The sequence below is a fragment of the Astatotilapia calliptera genome, chromosome 11 (assembly GCF_964374335.1).
Source record: "Astatotilapia calliptera chromosome 11, fAstCal68.1, whole genome shotgun sequence".
In the NCBI taxonomy this organism is placed as follows: domain Eukaryota; kingdom Metazoa; phylum Chordata; class Actinopteri; order Cichliformes; family Cichlidae; genus Astatotilapia; species Astatotilapia calliptera.
The window spans coordinates 33518628-33536630 of NC_137432.1; the positions used below are offsets into that span (position 1 = coordinate 33518628).

At 42.7% G+C, this 18003-nt stretch overlaps 1 protein-coding gene across 2 annotated transcripts; it reads left to right on the forward strand.

Moving 5' to 3' along the window:
• The first annotated feature begins 416 nt into the window (after positions 1-416).
• LOC113032378 (uncharacterized) lies at positions 417-3935 on the forward strand. 2 transcript variants are annotated; one of them, XM_026185281.2, is made up of 5 exons: positions 417-623; positions 1241-2082; positions 2566-2763; positions 2937-3147; positions 3385-3935. In XM_026185281.2, the coding sequence occupies exons 2-5, from the start codon at positions 1350-1352 to the stop codon at positions 3644-3646; spliced, it is 1404 nt and encodes a 467-aa protein (XP_026041066.1). In that variant the 5' UTR covers positions 417-623; positions 1241-1349; the 3' UTR covers positions 3647-3935. The 2 variants fall into 2 exon arrangements, with proteins under 2 accessions (XP_026041066.1, XP_026041065.1); XM_026185280.2 differs by having other exon boundaries at positions 417-2082.
• The last annotated feature ends 14068 nt before the right edge of the window (positions 3936-18003 follow it).

The window sequence follows — 18003 nt, forward strand, 5'->3', positions numbered from 1 at the left end:
ACACAACAATGGAGTGATGAGCTTCAGCCTCAAGTAAATGGTAAATGGCCTGCATTTGTATAGCGCTTTTCTAGTCCTTAAGGACCCCAAAGCGCTTTACACTACATTCAGTCATTCACCCATTCACACACACACATTCACACACTGGTGATAGCAAGCTACATTGTAGCCACAGCTGTCCTGACGCGCACTGACAGAGGCGAGGCTGCTGGACACAGGCGCCACCGGGCCCTCTGACCACCACCAGTGGTCTGTATCAAAAACATGGGGTTAGTATCTTGCCCAAGGATATTTGGCATGCAGCCAGGAGGCAGCCTGGGATCGAACAACCGACCTTCTGATTAGTGGCTGACCTGCTCTGCCACCTGAGCTCAAGCACCTTTGATTGACCTATCGAGAGTTTTTGAGGTGTAAAAGGAGTCGTTGACACACCCCACTTGACTGATGTCAACAGCAGACAAATAGGAGGATATACAGGGATTATTTTATTGACAAAGTCATATGTTAATTAAGTACCAGCAAGCTTTTTAAGGGTCACAGACCAGGGATGGTCACTCTGCTTTGGCCCAGTGTGTGTGCAGGCTGGAAGAGCTTCTTCATCACTTTTCAGAAACTCCTGCAAGGTAAGGATTATTCTCTGCCACAAACTATAATTTGCTGTGTAGTTCAAGTTTACCTGTTGTAGCATCTCTGCTGGTTAGATGTACTGCAATGCTGTTTTCGTCAAGTTAAGCATTTAAAGTATGGATAGATCTTTATTAACCTGTTTTAAGTAATTTTGGGAGTGAAAGTGGTTTTTCTGTTAAAACACATCTCAGATTATCCTTCATTTGTTTCTTTTTGGCTGGCTGTAGGGAATTAATGTGTGCATGAAATGCTTTGTGAAAATAATCTAGGATTGTAATAATAATATGACTTTTTATATCCACGTTTCATGAAGCCAGACTGAGTCAGAGATTAATTTATTTGTTTGGAGATGAATACAAGGAGGCCTTGTTTTCAGTGACTCACAGGCACAAGCAAATTTCACCTCAACAAGCTTCTTTAAATTCACATGGCAACCCACAAGGACGTTGGGATAGTTATTTCATATTACAGTCTTGATGGAGGTGTGAGGCTTGCCTGAATAGTTTGGGGCAAAAATAAACACCTTTTACATAAAAAAAAAAAAGAGCTTAAGTGAGGTCTTGGTCATTTTTTGTTTAGCCTGATTTGTAAACTGTTGTTGTTCCCTTTCCAGGTGCTCCTACATTTCAGCGAATCAGTGTGATTACTCAGGGACAAAGGACTATTAATTGTAGGTCTGCTGCCTCTGCATTGGTTGAATTTGTGTAAGGAATTGAAGTGCAATGGCTCAAACAGTCAACATGAAGGTCCAGGAGCTACCATATCTGCCACCTGAAGTTTGGGTTTTGGTGTTCGGCTACTTGAACACTGAGGAAAAGCACACAGCCCGCCTCTGCTGCAGACACTTCAGAGATCTCATCGACCACCCGTCCCTGTGGAAGGATTATACAGCAGGACTCTCCAACTTTCCCCGCTACACATCTGGATTCTGGGACACCGTGCAGTGCCGTGGGGTCAGCCGTGCCACAGTGCGACATTTACGACCCAAAGATTGGAAAATCCTCAGCAAGTCCCTCCCATCGCTCAACACCATTGTCTGTGTGAGGGAACGGCGATATTACAAGATGAAATACTTAGACAACCTGTGTGAATTCCCCAACCTGACGAGTCTTGGGGTACGAAACGCCACCTGGGTTGGGCCGTTCGTGGTGCAGTGTCAGAGTCAGCAACTAGCCGAGCGGTTGACTCACCTCAGCGTCTGCAACATTCAGATGTCCTGCGACGACACTGTGGCGTTCATCAATAGCGTGTCACACTTGGTCAACCTGGAGTACTTGCTGTTCCACCAGCAGGAAAGTGAAGGGCTTGAGAGGATGAGGCCAGTGCCCTCCTGCATCTTCCACAACCTGCTGCTAAGACTGAAGAAACTCAAACACTTATCCTGGGGAATGAAAGGGGAGCCACCAGTGCCACTGCCCAACAACTACTTCTACCCACTGGACCCAGAAAACCCAGGTAAGCCAGTCTCCTGATTATATTTTACACTTGCAAGCATCAGAACCAATACAGTCACTTTTTACACCTTTGACAAGAGCTTTTCATCAAGAAAATACAATATTTTCTTGACATTATGCCTTAATATTGGAACAAAACCCATCATATTGAAGTCAGTTGAGCTGCACACATGCTGCATTATTATATATATTTCACCTCTGTAATATTCTTGATGTTTATAATTGAGCGATTTGTATATATTAGTGCTATTTCTTGTAATATATTGTATTATTTAATTAGTTTAGTCTATTACTGTTACTATCTTGGACCAACTGTCTAAGCCACATCATTTCCTTAGGAATTATTATTCTGATTACATTCATAAATACATATTATTCTGATTAGTATTGTGATCACACAGCCTGTTGTGCAGTATTGTGTGACTATGCTAAACTTAACTGACAGAGACTAAATGTTTAGCTAACCACCTCTTTTATCCTGTAGGAGAGTACGGCGGCCCAGAACTGATCTCTTTGGAGTTGGTCAGTTACACAGAAATCATCCTGTCGGAGGACGCGCTGAGGGGTCTGACTTCACTCAAGTCGCTTGCTGTCCACTACAGGTACCCCTGGGATGGTCTCCAGTGCAACCTCTATTCCTGGCTCAGTCATCTGCAACAGCTGGAATCACTCTCAATCATTGGTGAGTCAAAACATGCATTTAATCTTTGTATTGTGTGTAAGTGTGTGTAGTAAGCAAAAATCTGTTGTCTTGCATGCATCCTTTTGTTTGTTTGTTTTTTAAGTGAAGCTGTGTGAAGCTCCAGGCCAAAACTGTTTTCTGTAACTTCTGTCCTGTCGTTTCTTTCCTTATAGGAGGGAATTTTCTTGCCTCTTATACGGAAGACCTTCCATCCCAGGTGACCAGTCTGACACTGCGAACATCCATATGCGCATGCCAGATGAGCTCCATTGCATCTCAACTCCAGCGACTTGAGCATCTGGACATAGATAAGAACCGCTTTGCTGACAGTCTCTGCAAACGGCTTCCTACACTGTTTCCTCAACTCAAGACTCTTAGGATACGGTATGCCCAGCAGATTTTTATTTTTTATTACTATTACAAAGTAAAAGTTCCATTTGATGGTTTATGTGTGACCTGCAGCATCAAATCATCTCACTTGAAAAAAGTGTCGTCATTTACATTTTGCTGCAAATGAAGCTTTTCTCTGTCTTGATTTCTTAAGTACAACTGAAACACTACAGAAAAATCGTGTCAACACGCAACTAGAGCTGACGGTTTTTCCTGTCTTGTCTTCTGTAGCTTCCACCGTGAGGAACCAACAAGAGACCTGCTGTTCCTCAACAAGCTGCGACACCTGGAGCGACTGGAGCTGATCAAGAGACAGACATACATTCTTATAAGTGACGAAAACAAAACTTGGCCCAGTCCATCTGTGGAGGGACTGATCAAGGAGCTGCAGGAGATCTCCAGGAACAGGTTCAGCATCATGACCACAATGCCCGAAAGGGACGTTTTGCAAGAATGCGACTGCATTTGGGAAAGAGTGGAAACACGATTCTAACCCTGAGCAGTGCAAAGTGAACTATACAAACAAAAATTATATTATTATACAGTTTTCCTCCAGTGCCTCATGTGACTTTCATGTAGATGCAGCAGGTCCTCAGTTCTGTAACTGTCAGTAACCCAAGGACTCACAATGCATGCAACACCACCTTTAAAATAAATGAAGGTCAGAGCAAGAAGTTTTGTTGCTGCAGAGAACTTTACACATAGTTAAAATGATGTGATGAAATAATCTACTGTTTTGTTTTGTTTTTTAAAGGTTTGGTTCAACAATATTACGATGAGAAATTCTCTGGTTCTTTATGATTGTTTGAGTGTTTATGTTTGGTTTTTTTCGATCAAATAAACTAGTTTTCATAAAGAACTGTATTATTGTTTTTCTGTGAATTTAGTTTATTATTTCATTTAACAGCTTTCAAATCAAATACAGACCTTCAACTGATTGTATAGAAAGCCTCCCTTCTAAGAAGGATATTATCAGTGTCACGCTCATGTCTAGCTGTGGAAATTCAGTTCAGTTCAAAAAAATTTTTTTTTCAGCAAAAAAAGACAGTAATACAGAGAAACCCAATCACAACAACCCTGTCATGTTCCAGGTGAGTGCTGTTTTTTTCCATTGTACCAGTGTTTCCACCTTGGGAAGAAGGCGTGTTGTCTACTCGGATTGGCAACACCTGTGTGTAATCAATGTCTACAGGGATTTAAGACCAGAGCTCACTTGAACACTTCAGAAGGTGGAAAGAGGCAGTGGCGGGCAACAGGGGAAGGTTGAGACAAACCAAGGAAATTACAGACCTATAGCTTTAACATCGAGTATCTGTAAAATGATGGAGCAAATGATAAATCAAAGTGGGTTCAGAAGAGGGAGAAATTCCAGGGATCCGGTGTTGTGTTTGGAACACAAAGTCAGGAAAGCACAAATAAAGAGGGTCGTGGCAGTTTTTTTTTTTTTTTTTTTTGATATAGAAAAAGCCTATGACATGATGTGGAGAGAAGGCCTACTAATTAAAATCAGTTAATTGAGTGTGATGGGGTCAGGCAGAGATAAAGAGTATGTTCTCCCTGTCACAGTTTGATTTAGTTCTCTTTCGTTAAAGTTTTTATTGCACGGTCCTAGGGGCCGCTGGATCATCCAGATTTCTTCTTTGAGACTCCTGTTCAACTTCTCTGCTCCTCTTCTCCTTCCCTCGATGGTCCTCTTTGGAATATACTGTAGTCGATCCCTTATGACTGACTGGTTCTTGTATTAAATGATTGTGAAAATATTCAGCTTCTGAGCTAGCGGGAAGAGTGGTAGATATAATAAAATATAAATTCTAATAAATTAACTAAAAACACTATATTAAAACAAGAAAGGCAGACAGATTCCTGCATTAAATTGTGGAGGGGATTTAGCCTCCACAAGACACTGAGTGCTTTTGTGCTTTTGTTTAGTAATCAACATAACCACACAATTCTTTGTTAGTTTTTATAAAACACAATTTGTTTACAATCTCTAAAGTGTACATGCAATATCAGTGCCAGAGGAAACTGTCTAGTCCATCTGATATCATTTCTTATTTTTATTAGAGCGAGGGAGAGAGAGACTCTGTACCCACTTCTGGTGGTGAAAAAAATTGTTTTCCTTGGTCTCTGGACTTAGGTTCAGAGAGCGGTGGCACCTTTGCCTTAATAAGAAAATCACCCAGGTTCCTGTTCCTCCTAAAGGCTGCGATTATTCTGTGGTCAGTCAAGATTTGGTTTCTTTGAAGAAGATTTTGAAAATGGGTCCTAATCGTTCCAACCAATTTGCACGACACAGGGGAATATGTCACCCATACTGGGAGCATGGGGGGGACACATCAATTGGTTTGGTTTGGTTATTAGAAATGATTTAAGGCACTTTCTTAAGAAAGAGCGACTATACCCTCTAGTGGCGAGTGCCGCAAATAGGATTCTGGTGGCCTGTTTAAAATCACATTGCTGCGTGCAGATTCTGTGAAAACGGAGTAATTGTGATTTAATAAGCCCAGCAAATGTATGTTTTGGGTGAAAACTGGTTTTAAACAGTAGGGCATGTGTATCCGTGGGTTTAAAGAACACTTTTACATCCAATCTGTGGTCAGTTAGAAAATTTGGGCCCTTGAATGTTGTCGTGTCCAGAAAATCAATCTTGGTTTTATGAAATGTGGATTTAAGCTTTATTGAGGCATTATGGCCATTTAGGGTATTCAGGAACCCTTCAAAATCTTGCTCAGAGTGATGCCATATTCCCCAAATGTCGTCCAGGAACCTGTAATAATATAGTGGCTTTTTAACACACTTGCTTAAGGCTTCAGACTCCCATTCAGCCATGAAAATATTGGCGTAAGCTGGAGCGAATTTTTTACCCATGGCTGTACCCTTTACCTGTAAATAGAAACCCCCGTTGAATTCGAAATCATTTCTTGTAAGGTTGATTTCTAACAATTGTATTAATTCTTTGTCCGGTCTCTTTTTTTGTCCAGATATTTTTGGAAAATTCGTCTGAGTTAATTCCTTCCTGGATGTCAATGTTTGTGTACAGACTGTCAATATCAATAGAAAACAAGAAGGCTTCATCAGGGATTTCTATTTGTAACTTATTCAAAGACTGAGGATAAATGTCATTTGATACATTCTTAAGATGATGGATCGCTTTAATGAGTCTGTGAATTATACGGACCTTGGCAGAAAAATCTGGGTCGTCTGATTGTATTCTATCTTCAGGCGGCCCAGCTCGCTCCGAACGAGTGGGTTTTAAATAGCGATTATCTTGGGTTGGTCTCTGCTGAAAGTTCCCTCCCCGGTGTCGGGTCACAAAGTGATTCACAGCCGGCCGTTCCCTTCTCGAATTTCGGTCCCGTGTTTGGAAAGGGCGATAATCATTGTTTTGTCCCCGTCCTCTAACAACTGACGCGTAGGTCCTCGGGCTGTTGCGGTTGGGGTAGCTGGTGTGTCGGGCCGTCCTTTGTCTACTCATATCGGCCGACCAGTAGCGATCCTCATTCCGGCCTCTTCTCCGGCGAAACACGGTCCAGTTGTCCTCTGTCTCCCATGTGGACATGATTGGAACAATGCCTCTAAACTTTGTTTAGCTGCGTTGCTGCTAAAATTCAAAACAAGCAGCGTCAAGCCGTTCTCTTCTAATGGATGAGACAAACTGCGACTGAGTAGATAACTGAGTGCTTTATTTTAGCGTAACTCAAAATTACAAAAGTCAAATATACTTGCAAGCCAAAACGCGACGTTTCGGTTACAATGAACCTTCTTCAGGCTGGCTTGCAAAAAAAAAAAAAAAAGTCCGGTACAGCAATCATGATGTCCGTACGTGAGCCGTACAAATGAACAAGATACATGGTTAGACACCATGTATCTATGTGCCAAATGGCACAACAACTTTTCTGGAGGTGTTCTAACCCTACCTTCTAGTTTCGCCCTCACCAAAATGTCCCCAAGACTGGGATTCTTCCTGGGAGCTCTAATTACCCGCGCCTGACTGGGTACCTCCCAGCCCGGTTGCATTACTCTAAAATGCTCTTGTATGCCACTTAAAAACGGTGTAATCCCGATGGAAGGTACAGACAAAAGGGAGGAGTAACTTCTCTTCCACCATATCCTCTGCCCCTAATTCTGTAGGAGGTCGGGTCTCAGTCTCAAACAGCCGCTGCCCTGTCCCCACGTTCGATCGACTCATACCTTTAGTTTGGGAAAGGCGAGTGGGAGAAGGGAGGAGAGAAGCTAATGTCTCCCTGCGTACTCTCCTTAAAAAGGAGCGCAAGTAACCCCGCCTCCTCAGGCTCCTAAATAGTACTGTTATCACCTCATGCAAGTCTGTTTCTTTTCAATAAATCTGGTGAAATCTGAGGATTTGGGATTTTAATTATGCCACGAAATGTATGAGGCGGGTGGTAACTGGTACGATGCATGAGTACGTGCGTATCCGTGGGTTTGAAATACACCTTCGTTCTCATTCTTTTCTGACCATTCACTGTTTCAAAAAACACTGTCTAGGAAATTAATTTGTGAATGATTTGTCTCATGTTTGAATGATGGTGTGTATTCAAGACCTGCACAAACACTTTAAAACTCTCCTCTCCATGGGCCCACGCGCCTATAATATCATCCAAAACCCGGAGATAGAATATGGGTTGCAGTGCGCATTTGGCCAACGCTTCCCTCTCCCACTCGCTCATATAAATAGTAGCATATGACGGTGCATATCTCTGCCCCATGGCCGTGCCCTCAACCTGTCAATGTCCAGCAAGAGACTCTTTATTGGCTCAAGCTTTTGCTCCAGATTTTGCAGCTTGATCAGCTCCTGACACTAGCGGTACTATTATCACCGCTGTTATGTTCATTCAGGTCCAGGTTACAGTTAAAATTAGGATGGAGGGGATCAGAGCGGGCAAGCGAGACTCTACTCCTCTTTTTCCCGTTGTTCTATCGTCATTTCCCCCACCTATATCTATCTATCGATCGATCGATCGATCGATAATTTTTTTTTTTTTTTTTTAATTCGGAGCTGGTTAGCTGCAGGCCGGTAAAGCTCGCTAGGTGGACGCCGGGAGCGCGGAGGGGCTGAATGAGGCGTCGTCAATATAGGAGGCGCCGGTGACCGGGCGAAATCCACCCCTGCCCCTGAGTGTGCCAAAAAGGAAGCAGAGGGAGATGCAGGTAACTCCTCAATCCCTGTATTCAAATCTACAGCAACATTAGAGCAAACCATCTTATTGGGATGAATCAGACCCTCCCTCCCCACTGTCCTCCTCCCTCCCTCCTTAGCCTTCAACTTCGCCTTAAAACTGAACTCCCCACCCTCCCCAAGCGAGGTGCGGGCATTCCCCTCCCCATATTTCTTTACTTCTTGTATCTACTCCATTAGCGTTCTCCATTCGCCTAGAGAAAGCGTGTGGGTTTTGTTTTGTTTTTTTAGCAAAATTCAATTTTATGGGTGCCTGAGTCGGCAACGCTGGAAATTGCTCCTCATCATTTAAATCTATTCCTAGTGCTTCAACCGCTATCCCCTCTCCTCCCTCTCCATTTTCTGCCTGTGGATGCCCGCCCTCCAACTGTTTCCCACGCTCGTCGTCTCTCAAAACCAAAAGTGATTCCACAATTGTAAAAGTGGAGGCCTTCAACCGGGCCCCATATCTCTTCCCTGCCCACCCTTTTGCAATATCGAGTGACACCTTGTTCATTTTCACATATTTCAAAGACTGTATCACAACTTCATAATTTGCATACAGAATGTTCATGTTGTTCTTCGTCCAGGAGTCTGTGTTATCCGCTAGTTGCGCTTTAACCTTATCATTCGGTGCTGCTGGTTTAATAAAATCAGAAAGTCTGGTGGCCTGCTTTACCATGGCCCGTGGGTAAATGCCCGTTTCCAATGCTTCCTTTACCACATTTTTATGATGTACAGCTTGAATTAGGTTGAAGGTGTCTTTTGCGCACTGTCTGGTGTTAATATCGGGTGCATGGTTTATTCTAGCAGGTGGCACATCGGCTCTCCGACTCCTAAACCGTTTCACCACAGGCTTGTCTGGCCTCACCAGTACTTCAATTTGTCCCGTCCCTCCCAGCCCCACCTTGCGCGTTCCCGGACCAGTCTGCACTGGGCTTTCCCTCTGACCCAATTCATTATAGGATCTAACTAAATTACCGGTGAGCTCACCTGTGATGTCCTGCGCGTGCCAGCCCGATCCCAACCTGTCGGGTGGGTTCTCCCGTCCTCGCAGCTTTCTCCGGCGTTGTGGGAACAAAGAGTCATGTTCCACCTCCTGTCATTGCTCCTCTGCCGATGCTGCATAGCATGCTGCCATCCCGAGCGGTGGTTCTCCTGTTCCTTTCACACAGAGTCTGTTTGTAACGAGGCTCAGCAAAAACAATTAATCCACATATGTCACAATGAGGATATACACAGAAATATTTTAAATGGAGTTCCAAATGCCGTTTCTCGGGTATACCTGAGTTTTGGATCAGAGAGAGCGCTATGTCCTGTCTGAGCCTGGTAACCCCCTCCTCGTCAACAGGGTAGAGTATATTGGTCCCCGAAAGTATTTGTTCTGCAAGCTGAACATTGTCTACTCATTAGAATCTGTCCATTCAGGTACAATACACCATGAGCACTTTACTTACCTTGCATACAAAGACGCCACAGGATGTTAGGTCCTGCTGTTATGGATGGGCAACAGTTGAGCACATCCATTTGCCGATGGCTGGACATTTTCTCCTAACAAGAGCTCTGGAAAGAAGAAAAAAAAAAAAACAAAAAAAAAACAGGTACTGAATGTTATTCAGTGCAGCAGCCTTATGTAATTCACATGTACAAGTTAGAAAAATGACTGCTGTGGTTAACATTAGCCTTTTTTGCTTACCTTGTTATATCCCTGCACTTATCCATTTGTGCTTGTGTTGCCCCAAATGGGTCAACAAACGCAACCCGCATCTGTTAGATACATTATCTTGAAAAACAAATGGAGATCATGTTAAACCTAGTAATTTCACTTCAAATTCTCATGGTTGTGTGATGTCTTACAATGAGTGTCCAGTGTCTGTTGTCACAGACTGCTCCAGCTGCCACGTCATAATTCAGCAGATCTAGCTACAAAGTGAAGTGGAAATTTGGAATTCAATCATGAATAGTCTTAAATGAGGATGTTTAAATGTCAAAGCCAACTCACCTTTCTGAAACAGTTTGTGGACCCCTGCCAAACTGATGTCATGAAATAGGAGTCCATAATCAATGCAGCGTGTTGTCGCCCCACCAGTGTCAAATAGGCATTTATGATCTAGGAGCACAAACGGTACATTGTCATTTCCTTCCAATGAGGCGACCACTCATGTGGAAAACATTTACATACCTCACTTTCCAACTCTTTCCCAGGGGCCAAATCGGCAATGTTTTCCGAAAATAGCTTGTAAGGCCCAATTTTGGACCACAGCACCTTTCCCCTCGCATGGAGGAGGTGACACCGGTGGCGCCGATGGCCCCTCGCAGGGAGGCGGTGACACTGGTGGTGCCGATGGGCCCTCGCAGGAAGCAGACTAGTTCTTCAGTTTTGCTGGGACCCTCTCCTCAGGCTGGAAGTAGTGTGTCAGTTGGTCGATGTTGACCTTCAGAGTCCTCTTGCCCTTCTCTGACACCAAGTCAGCACTTTTGCCGTCCAGCATCACAATCTTCAAGGGTCCCAGCATATCAGCATCCAGTTTGCCACCTTTTCTCTGTTCTTGCCTCACATTTTTGCAAAAAACCAGGTCTCTCACCTGAAAGCCATCTTCCTCTCCCCTTTTTGTCTTTCCCCTGCGGATTTTGTCTTGGGTGGTTTTAACATTTTTGGTTACTTCAGCGTATACCACCTCCTGGGATTGTAGGCCCTCACACACGTCTTCATTTGAAATGATTTTAGTGACCATGTCTTCTGTGATCTGCCAAAATAGAATGACTGAGTAACTGGATTAGGATTGAGACATTTTCTTTCTTGTAAATTACATCATTTTACCCTGTATTCCTTTGGGATCTCCGATGGATACCTTGCCTCTCTGCCGAACATGAGGAAATATGGGCTGTATTTTGTCGTCAGCTGCTTTTTTGTCCTCAGTCCAAACATGGTGGACTGCAGAAATTTGTCCCAGTTCTTGGGCTTGTCACTCACCAGTTTGAGGGATCTGAAAGGTGAATGCATAAGAACAATATACTTAATAGCCAGCGTTGTGACATAGTTACAGCACAAAACATAAATGACAGTATTGTACCTCTGGATTGTGCCATTTAATCTCTCCACCATTGGTTTGGGGATGGTATGGTGAGCAGAGGCTTCTTTGGATGCCCAGGGTTTTACACAAGCCATAGTTGACCTTGAAAAGGGGATCACATTAGTCATCCAAGCTTACATTACATATTTGCTTGAGCTATTAATACCTTACCTTGTTGCAGAACTCTGAGCCCTGGTTAGCAGTCTTTTAGGTGCACCAAATTTGTAGAAAAAATCCAGAATACAACTGGTGACCTCATCTGCAGTTTTGTTTTTCAGTGGGTAGGCCTCTGCCCATTTGGTGAAATAGTCAACCATTACACAAATGTACTGATTACCACCATCCGTTAAGGTCAGTTTACCCACAAGACCCATTCTAACGAGCTCAAAGGGCTCTGTGACCTGTGAGGGGGGGGAAGAACATGTTACATTTGATGTATTTGGACAGTATCAAATATTCTGTCTGTGTTACTGTACCTTGATTGGAATGTATCCTTTCTCTTCCTTAATATTGGCCCGCTTACACTGGCATTGTGGGCACTGAGCAACCTATTGACAAATGAAGTAACGTTACATGCTAATAATCAGCAAAATGCCTTAGAGCTGTAGGTGATATGGGTTAGTCAGGAGCAACAAAGTACAAACAAAAGACAAAAACAAACAACAGAAAAACAAACAAGGGGGGTAGTTTTGGGGTTTTCAAAATGAGTTTGAGGCTCATTCAGACAAAATGTGCTCACCCATTTTTTTTAATGTTCCCCTCCATGCCAGGCCAGTAATAGCGTGCCATGATAGCACTGTGGGTCTTCTCCCATCCACAGTGTCCGCCAAAGTGGCTGGAATGAAATTCCTCAAAAATGTCATTTGCCTATTTGGCAGAGCAGACCACTTTTGCCAGGTTCTCAGTTTTGTTCTTCTTCTGCCTGCATACATAATACAGGTCTCCAGCTACATTAAGCATGTAAGGCAAGACAAGAACAAACAGAAAAAAAAAAGAAATGGTCACATTACAGCACAATACTACACTCTGATGGTTTACATGACATTATCCATTGTACTCACCATTTATCCTGAAGGTCTCAGCTCTTCTCTTGATTGTATATCTTTCCCTGCTGGTTGATCCTTCAGGATAGCGATTGTGGAGTTTGAACTCCAGAAGCTCCCTCACAATTTTGGGATCCATTTCCCTCACCTACACCTGTCCACCTATCTACCCACTCCACTGTACCACAAACACAGACTCAAAGACACACCACACAAACCTACTAGCACACCTCAGTCACTCACTTTCAGAAGTCTACTCTCCCACAAGATCTTCTCAACCACACTGGCTATAGTTGCCTTCTAATCACTGTCTAACTGCTGTAAATTCACTAACTGCTATCGCCTCACAAAACCCGCAAATGTTGGTTGTACTCACTATGCTTATATAGACTGCATATAACTACCAATTCTCTCCAGCTGTGCTGCTTAATTACCTATATTGGCTACCAGTGTTCCTAGCAAACACCACATGATTGCACAATTGAAAGATACAAAATCACAGTAAAGAAATAGGCAGACTACTCTGACAAGGTGTGTTGTGAGCACACTAATGACATATTTCTGTAATCTATGTGTGAAGTACATATTTTTGTTGTGTAAGAACATAAACAAAAGGAGTTGTGATGTCTAAAACTTCATGTATATGATGAGATGTAAATGGATACACAATTGTGTTTCATGTGGTTGCATGGTTTATGGGACAGAAAAGACAACATTGACAATCACAAATGTATTGTGATACCGATACCGGTGCCAAATCGGTACTTTTGAAACGGTGCCAGTGCTCAAACCGGTGCTTAAAGAATGAAGAACACAAAATTGGTCCAAAAACCTCTCATGTTCAGCTGTTTTTTTTTGTAAAAAGATAACAATGTTAGCCTTTTCTGCAGCTATGGGGCATATATGGTATCACTCTTGGCTGGAAGCAGTGCTTAAACAATGGAAAAAACACAAACTCTGTCCAAAACCTCTCATGTTTAACTGTTTTCCACTTTTTCTTTGGTCATTTTAGCCTTTTTGGCCAGGGTGAAGGGAGTATCTGCCATCAAACAAGAGGACAACCGCATGTAGCTATGATAATGTTTGCTAGTTCACCTTACATGCATTAATTTAATAACGTGGTTAGCCTACTCAACATAAATTACACACGAACAACATTAAGCTACTCACGCAGAGAAGAACGGCTGCTGCTGCCATCATCATCTGTCATCATTTCTGCTACACTGGCAGGGCTAGGGGCCAGGACTCTCCTCTTCGTGTTTTGGGGGATGTTGCTAACTCCGGGTCCGATAACAGGCACCACACCCGCAGTAGATGTGCTCGGTGTGAAGTCTCGCAGCAAGCTATCAAATACGGTGCATTTCTCGGCTTTTTAAAAAAACCCGCTATGCGTCGCCAGGTGTTTCATCGGATTCGAGGTGTTACCTCCTTTGACAGTATCACAGTATCAGCTTAAAGCACTTGTTGCAGGCTGCTGAGTTTGCATATTTTGCTGTGAAGTACAGCCAGACTTTTGACCGCTTCGCCTTGGACATTTTTAATCTGTAGCTCTGCTCTAAAAGAACGTACGTACCTGGACCCGCCTACTATCCTCGGAAACGTAAAATGATTGGCTAGAAGTGTATCACAGCTCAGGAAAAAAAAGCACCGAAATGTGCGCTGCTTTTCGATCTGGTTACTACCGTTTATGTCAGAACACACCGGTACCCATCCCTAGTCACAAGTTAATCTAGTAGTAGGCTATGGTACTTGGCCACAGGTGGCAGCAGTGGACTGACCTGCATTGGAGACTGGTCCAGCTGCTATGTGGTAGTCAGTAGATGGGTTCCAAATTGAGGATTATATCCAAGTTTTGGAGACTGTTTATTACTGATCACTGTGTAACTGCTGTACATTCAGCGTAACTGCCATCTCCTTATGGATTGTTATTAGATTGACCACACCTATACAGACTGTATATAACAAGCAACTCTAAAATGTTCATTTGCAGAGAAAAGACACACGCAGACTATGCTAACGACATGTGAAATTACAACACTGGTGAAATATTAGTGTGTCATATTTGTTCACGACATTTTTCTTATGGGCAAAAGTATTGATATCATGATGAACAAGGGTGGTGATTCTTATGACTTTGTGTACATAATTTGGCATTTTGTACAAATGTAGGCTGATATTACATACATGATATCATTTCAAAGGTTTATTTGCATGATGCACAGACAGACACAATTGAAAGGTGCAAATGTATTGTGCATGAAACGAATTCAAACGTGGTGCAGATTTGTGTCACAAGTTGATCTGGCTGTAGGTTGTGGCACTTGGCCAGAGGTGGCGCTGGTTGATTCAAGTACATGTTAGTGCACAAAGTAAACTGCACGCTGTAGTTGTGCAGCAAAAACGCTGAAACCGGAGAAATAAAACGTGCGAGGGGGGATGATAACGATGACAAGAGTCTCCCGATCATTGAGGATATCACCAGGTAAACTCGCGACATTTTTAAACATTTTGTTGTTCAACAGCATCAAGACTGACGGAGTGTGTTTGAGATAACCTTACAAGTGTCACAGAGACTGGTTTGTCGGTAGCAGCTCCTGAAACGCAAGTCTGCCACACATCTGTTCGACCAACGCCAGTAGATCTAAACGCTAGTAGATCTGGAACACCGGCCGCACAGGAAAAAACGGTCCAGAGCAATCCAGAGAATTGCGAGAGAATTTGTAAGTTTGTCTGATGTTGACTTACTAATTTTGGTCCTGAAGCCAGTCATTTCATCAAGTTTGGGCTCCCGACACTTTTTGTTGGTACTCGAACTGCTAGCGCTAACAGCTCCCACAGTTTCTGCGCTCACTGCAACATGTTTTACATTTAGATGGTACTGTAAGGTTCAAGTGCTTCAGTGGTATGTAAACTCCTTTTTGCACAATTTGCACAAAACAATGCTTTTATCAAGGCTTCCGTTGGGTAGTCTTTTGAAATAAAATTTGCCTCCGATTAGTCCTAGCAACGTGCTTTCTTCTGATTCTTTGTAAAGTGAAAGGTGTTCATCAGTGCAATCGGTAAACCAGGAAATCGTGCATTGACAAACGTTCCCCTTTACTTTGAATGCAAAGTGAGACAGGGCTCTAGAGTAGTGATGTGCGGATCGATCCTGAAATATCGATTCCTCCGATACCAATCATTTATGTTCTAGAATCGATTCTCACATTAAAATATCGATATTTTAGTAATTTAGAGTAAATTTGTAGTTTGTCATTAACAGGAACACAGTGGAAAGAAACTATAACATTCGGATTGCCTACATTCAAAGGAACTACTTCCTCTTCCGCCTTTCATAGTCATGTGCGAAATACGGCTGTATAAATGTCTCGCAGCAATGGCTGAGCGTAATTGTGCGGATGTATTTTACCTCCACAAACAGCTGAGCCGTGGTTTGCAATAAATGTGGCAAAAAAAGTGAGGTGTTGTGGCCATACTTGCCAACCTTGAGACCTCAGAATTAGGGAGACATTCAAAAGGGCTGTTTGGGCGGATAAATATATTTTACAGGGTTTATTTATCGGATAAAATACGTTAAATGTCACCGTTATTATTGGCCGGCCCGGAAACAGCGGGGGTGTCCAAATTCAGAGGCTGCTTCCACCTGAGGACCGGCCTTCGCGGTCTAAAGAAAGCCGGGTAGTACGTCACGAGCTCCCTCGGTGGAGTGAAACTCTGCCGTCTGCTCCTTGCTGTCTAAAATATAACCGGACACTGACGTAAACTCTTCTGTTTAATCAGTTTTCTGTTTGACGTTTATTCAGCTGTGTGAAAACCCCGGAGGAACCTGTAAAATTATGATATTATTTTATGCCATGTTATACCCCTAATTAAAGATTGTGAATTATTATGTAGTTTTAGTTTGCATTATTCTCCTGAATTAGAAGAAGCTGATAACTATTGCATTAGTTAAACTGATTTGCATTACATTAAATTGCTGACTTGTTGTGAATGAATGATATTGTTTTATGATGCATTATATTGCTGAGTTATAAGAAATACTGTTCGCAGAAGGTTATTGTCTAATTTGTCTGAGTAGAAGAGAACAGAGTGTGCTGGAGTTTTCTGCCCCATTTCAGCAGGAGCAGATAAACAGGGAGCCAAGGTCGTAGCTTAGGCGCTGTGTGAGAGAGAGCATGTGAATGTTTAGGCTTTTTATGATAAGGTGGAGGCACCAGAGGTTATAAAAGTTTGAGCAATGCTCCACCATTTTGAGATTTTGAGGCTGTCTGCATCAGTGTCCATCTCCCACGTGTGTGATCATTAAATCATCGTTTGACTCAACCCGGCCGGACCAGTGTTGTTATTGTGGTTTTTTCTCTTGTCTCCATCCCCAATATTTTGAACCTTAACAAACCCTCCCGAGGGAATAATAAAGTTTAATTTAATTTAATCTAATCTAATAACTTTAATCTCAGCCAAACCGATTTACTCACGAACAAATAAAACACTGAAAAAGCCAAACAAGAACATTTTTAAGTTATCAAAGTGACTTGTACATCATGTTTAACCCGAGTGGTGAAAGACCGCGGGGGTTTGAAGACGATGTGTCGGTCGGCTCAGATATTTGAAGTTTACACAGCTACATTCTCACCTGAAAATATGTTAAAAGTTTTTTTGCGACCCAGAAAGAGAAATAAGAGTGATATTAAAACTAAGTCGCTGCCGTCATTGTTGGAAACTGGAATTGGCTGGGCCGCGCTATGAATTCTGCGATATGGTTTTTCAACTTTGTTGTCCGGGTGGAAAATCTGGAGAAAGGTGGGATTCTCCCGGAAAAATCGGGAGGGTTGGCATGTATGGTTGTGGCAACATCACTAACCTTGTCAAACACCTCAGAGTAAATCGTATCACAAAATATGACGAGCGTATGTTGAGGCGAACTGAAGAGGAGGAGAGGGACAGGTGCTGCTAGGGTGAGAGTCTCTCACGGAGTCCTTTAGTCCTCCAGGCAGGCAAGGTGTTCAAATAGCACACAACTTTAGTTTTTTTATTTCTATATGATGAACTCTGCATTATTAAGTGATAAGAAGAAGGTATTCTGATGTCCTGTAATCATTATGACGCTATAATTTGAGATACAATAAATAAAATCCGTTTTGTACAAAGTATCGGTATCGGATCAGTATCGTCGATACCACCCTGAATATTACTTGGTATCGGATCTAGCAGCTCATTACATGAAGGTACCTTTTAAAAAACAAGCGCGTCCATGCTCACAGGTGTACACACGGGTGATCACACCCACAAACTACACCCTTTTTGGCTCCTACCTCAAAGCACACTGTGTTCTGTTGATCTTATGTGCTGCACAATAATGTTTAATATTTAGTATTTACTGTCATATTCCCATATATCATTGTGATGTTGCTTATTCTATTACTCTTGTTCTCTTCTGCTTGTTTTCTTTTTTCTTTCTCAGCAGGTGACCCAGGTGATTGATATATGCATTTTTTTTCTTTTTTTCTTCTTTTTTTTCTTTTTCTGCTCATTCTGTTGGTTTTTGGTTTTTGCCCTT

Coding starts and splice junctions, on each gene's coding strand:
- LOC113032378 (XM_026185280.2), top strand. CDS start 1,350: ATGGCTCAAACAGTCAACATGAAGGTCCAGGAGCTACCATATCTGCCA. Junction 2,764..2,936: donor GGAATCACTCTCAATCATTG/GTGAGTCAAAAC, acceptor CTTTCCTTATAG/GAGGGAATTTTCTTGCCTCT. Junction 3,148..3,384: donor CTCAAGACTCTTAGGATACG/GTATGCCCAGCA, acceptor TGTCTTCTGTAG/CTTCCACCGTGAGGAACCAA.